At 39.3% G+C, this 2491-nt stretch overlaps 1 protein-coding gene across 1 annotated transcript; it reads left to right on the top strand.

Annotated features, from left to right (window-relative positions):
• The first annotated feature begins 428 nt into the window (after positions 1 to 428).
• On the top strand, positions 429 to 1367 carry LOC104991978 (olfactory receptor 9G4-like). The gene has a single exon (XM_010844676.1). The coding sequence runs from the start codon at positions 429 to 431 to the stop codon at positions 1365 to 1367; it is 939 nt and encodes a 312-aa protein (XP_010842978.1).
• The last annotated feature ends 1124 nt before the right edge of the window (positions 1368 to 2491 follow it).

Raw genomic sequence — 2491 nt, 5'->3', positions numbered from 1 at the left:
GTGTATTGATATTTGTTGAACTATCAGCATCATGCTAGACACATAGATTCTCAATAATACATGCAGAATACTCAAAATTTTTGACCACTTGTCATGTACCAGATATTTGGCTGACATATCTCTATGTATCTGCTTAACTCAATCAGACAACCTGTCAGTGTCCTCATTTTGTTCATTCATTTGATGAGACTCAGATACCCACCCTGCATTAAGCAAATAGCAAGTGAAAGCCTTAATTCTAAAATCAGTTATTTTCGCCAATTCTAGTGGTCTTCCCAAGTGACAGACTGAAGATGCGGTATTTTGCTGACAGTGTAAGGGATTAATACACCTCCTAGCAGTTGTTAATTGATACCTCTATTTCTTTATTCCAAAAGAAAAATCAGCAATTTTTTCTCGTTATCTTATCAAGCTTTCTCCTAGTGGACATGGATGTTGGAAATCACACCATCCTGACTGAATTCATCTTACTGGGTCTCTCAACAGACCCCCAGTGGCAACTAATACTATTTGGAGTACTTCTGACTGTCTATTTGGTAACCTTGTCAGGGAACATGACCTTGGTTATCTTAATTCGTATTGATTCCCACCTGCACACACCTATGTATTTTTTCATTGGCAATCTGTCTTTCTTGGATTTCTGGTACACCTCAGTGTACACTCCCAGAATCCTGGTTACTTGTATTTCAGAAGACAAGCGCTTTTCCTTGGCTGAATGTGGAGCCCAGCTATTCTTTTCTTGTGTTGTGGCCTACACTGAGTGTTTTCTCCTAGCACCCATGGCATATGACCGCCACATGGCGATCTGTAACCCGCTACTTTATTCAAGTTCTATGTCTCATTCTCTCTGTACCAGACTTGTTGCTGGCTCCTATATAGGAGGGTTCTTGAATGCCATAGCACATACTGCCAACACTTTTCGCCTAAGTTTCTGTGGCAAAAATATCATCGACCACTTCTTCTGTGATGCTCCACCACTGGTGAAGATGTCATGTACAGACACCAAGGTCTATGAGGAGGTCGTCTTGAGTCTCGTGGGTTTCACGGTCCTCTCGAGCATTCTTGTCATAATCATTTCCTATTTCCGCATCCTTCTTGCTATTCTGAGGATCCGCACGGCTTCAGGAAGGCGCAAAGCCTTCTCCACCTGTGCCTCACACCTGGTCTCGGTCACGCTCTTCTATGGATCCTTGCTCTTCATGTACTCAAGGCCGAGCTCCACCTACTCCCTGAAGAGAGACAAAGTGGCTGCCCTGTTCTACACTGTGGTCAACCCACTGCTCAACCCTCTCATCTATAGCCTGAGAAACAAAGACGTCAAAGAGGCCTTCTGGAAAGCGGCAAAGACCATAAGACCTCAGAGATGATGGTGATCTTTTTTGCAGAATGTTCTCATTGCATTTCCTAGGTTATTGGCTTATTAACACATTTGTAAACATCACCATATTTCAAGTAAATGCAGCATGTTATACTTAAAAGAAGAAACACAGATTAAACCATGTTGTTGTTGTTACTCCCTTTTTGTGATTAAACTATTTTAAACATACAATATTAGTGTGTTTGATGTTTTAAGATACTATAGTATGCTTGATTCTGTAGTTGTGATTTAGATGCTTAGTCATGCTGGACTGTTGCAACTCCACGAACTGTAGCCTATCAGGCTCCTCTGTCTTTGAGTTTCTCCAGAAAAGAAGGTTAAAGTGGTTTACCATTTCTTTCTGCAGGGGATCTTCCTGACCCAGGCATCAGACCCGTGTCTCCTAAACTGCAAGTGGATTCTTTACCACTGAGCCACGATGGGAAACTTACTATGCTTCTTAGCAATACTATATTTTCCATAGCATTTGTCTGCCTGATTATCTTTGGAAAGTCTTAGAGATAGAAAGGAACTTGATAGATTTTTGTATAAAGTTTGATTTTGAATCATAGTGCACAAACTTCATTCTGTGGGGAAAATATTTGGAGTGGCTAAATTTTTGGAAATTGACTCAAGATTTTATACACGTTTATTTTAGGAAGTAATTCCACCATATTTATTCAAGAGTTCTAAATGAGTACATAGAAAATATCATTGTAAATTTATGTCTTTGTAAAATTGATGTATTCTACATTAATTTAATATAGGGTCAAATATTTGGCAAAATATTAAATTGATGTAGACAAAATGCTAGGTCCATGAATCAAGGCAAATTGGAAGTGGTCAAACAGGAGATGACAAAAGTGATCATCGACATTTTAGGAATCAGTGAGCTAAAATGGACTGGAATGGGTGAATTTAACTCAGATGACCATTATCTACTACTGTGGCCACGAATCCCTTAGAAGAAATGGAGTAGACATCATAGTCAACAAAAGAGCCTGAAATGCAGTATTTGTATTCAATTTCAAAAATGACAGAATGATCTCTGTTTGTTTCCAAGGCAAACCATTCAATATCACAGTAATCCAAGTCTATGCCCTGACCAGTAATGCTAAAGAAGCTGAAGTTGAA

The sequence above is a fragment of the Bison bison genome, unplaced genomic scaffold (genome assembly GCF_000754665.1).
Source record: "Bison bison bison isolate TAMUID 2011002044 unplaced genomic scaffold, Bison_UMD1.0 scf7180017848195, whole genome shotgun sequence".
NCBI classification, from domain to species: Eukaryota; Metazoa; Chordata; class Mammalia; order Artiodactyla; family Bovidae; genus Bison; species Bison bison.
This window is presented reverse-complemented; position numbering and strand designations above follow the sequence as displayed.

Excerpts from the sequence above, each read along its gene's own strand:
- LOC104991978 (XM_010844676.1), top strand. The coding sequence starts at position 429 with ATGGATGTTGGAAATCACACCATCCTGACTGAATTCATCTTACTGGGT.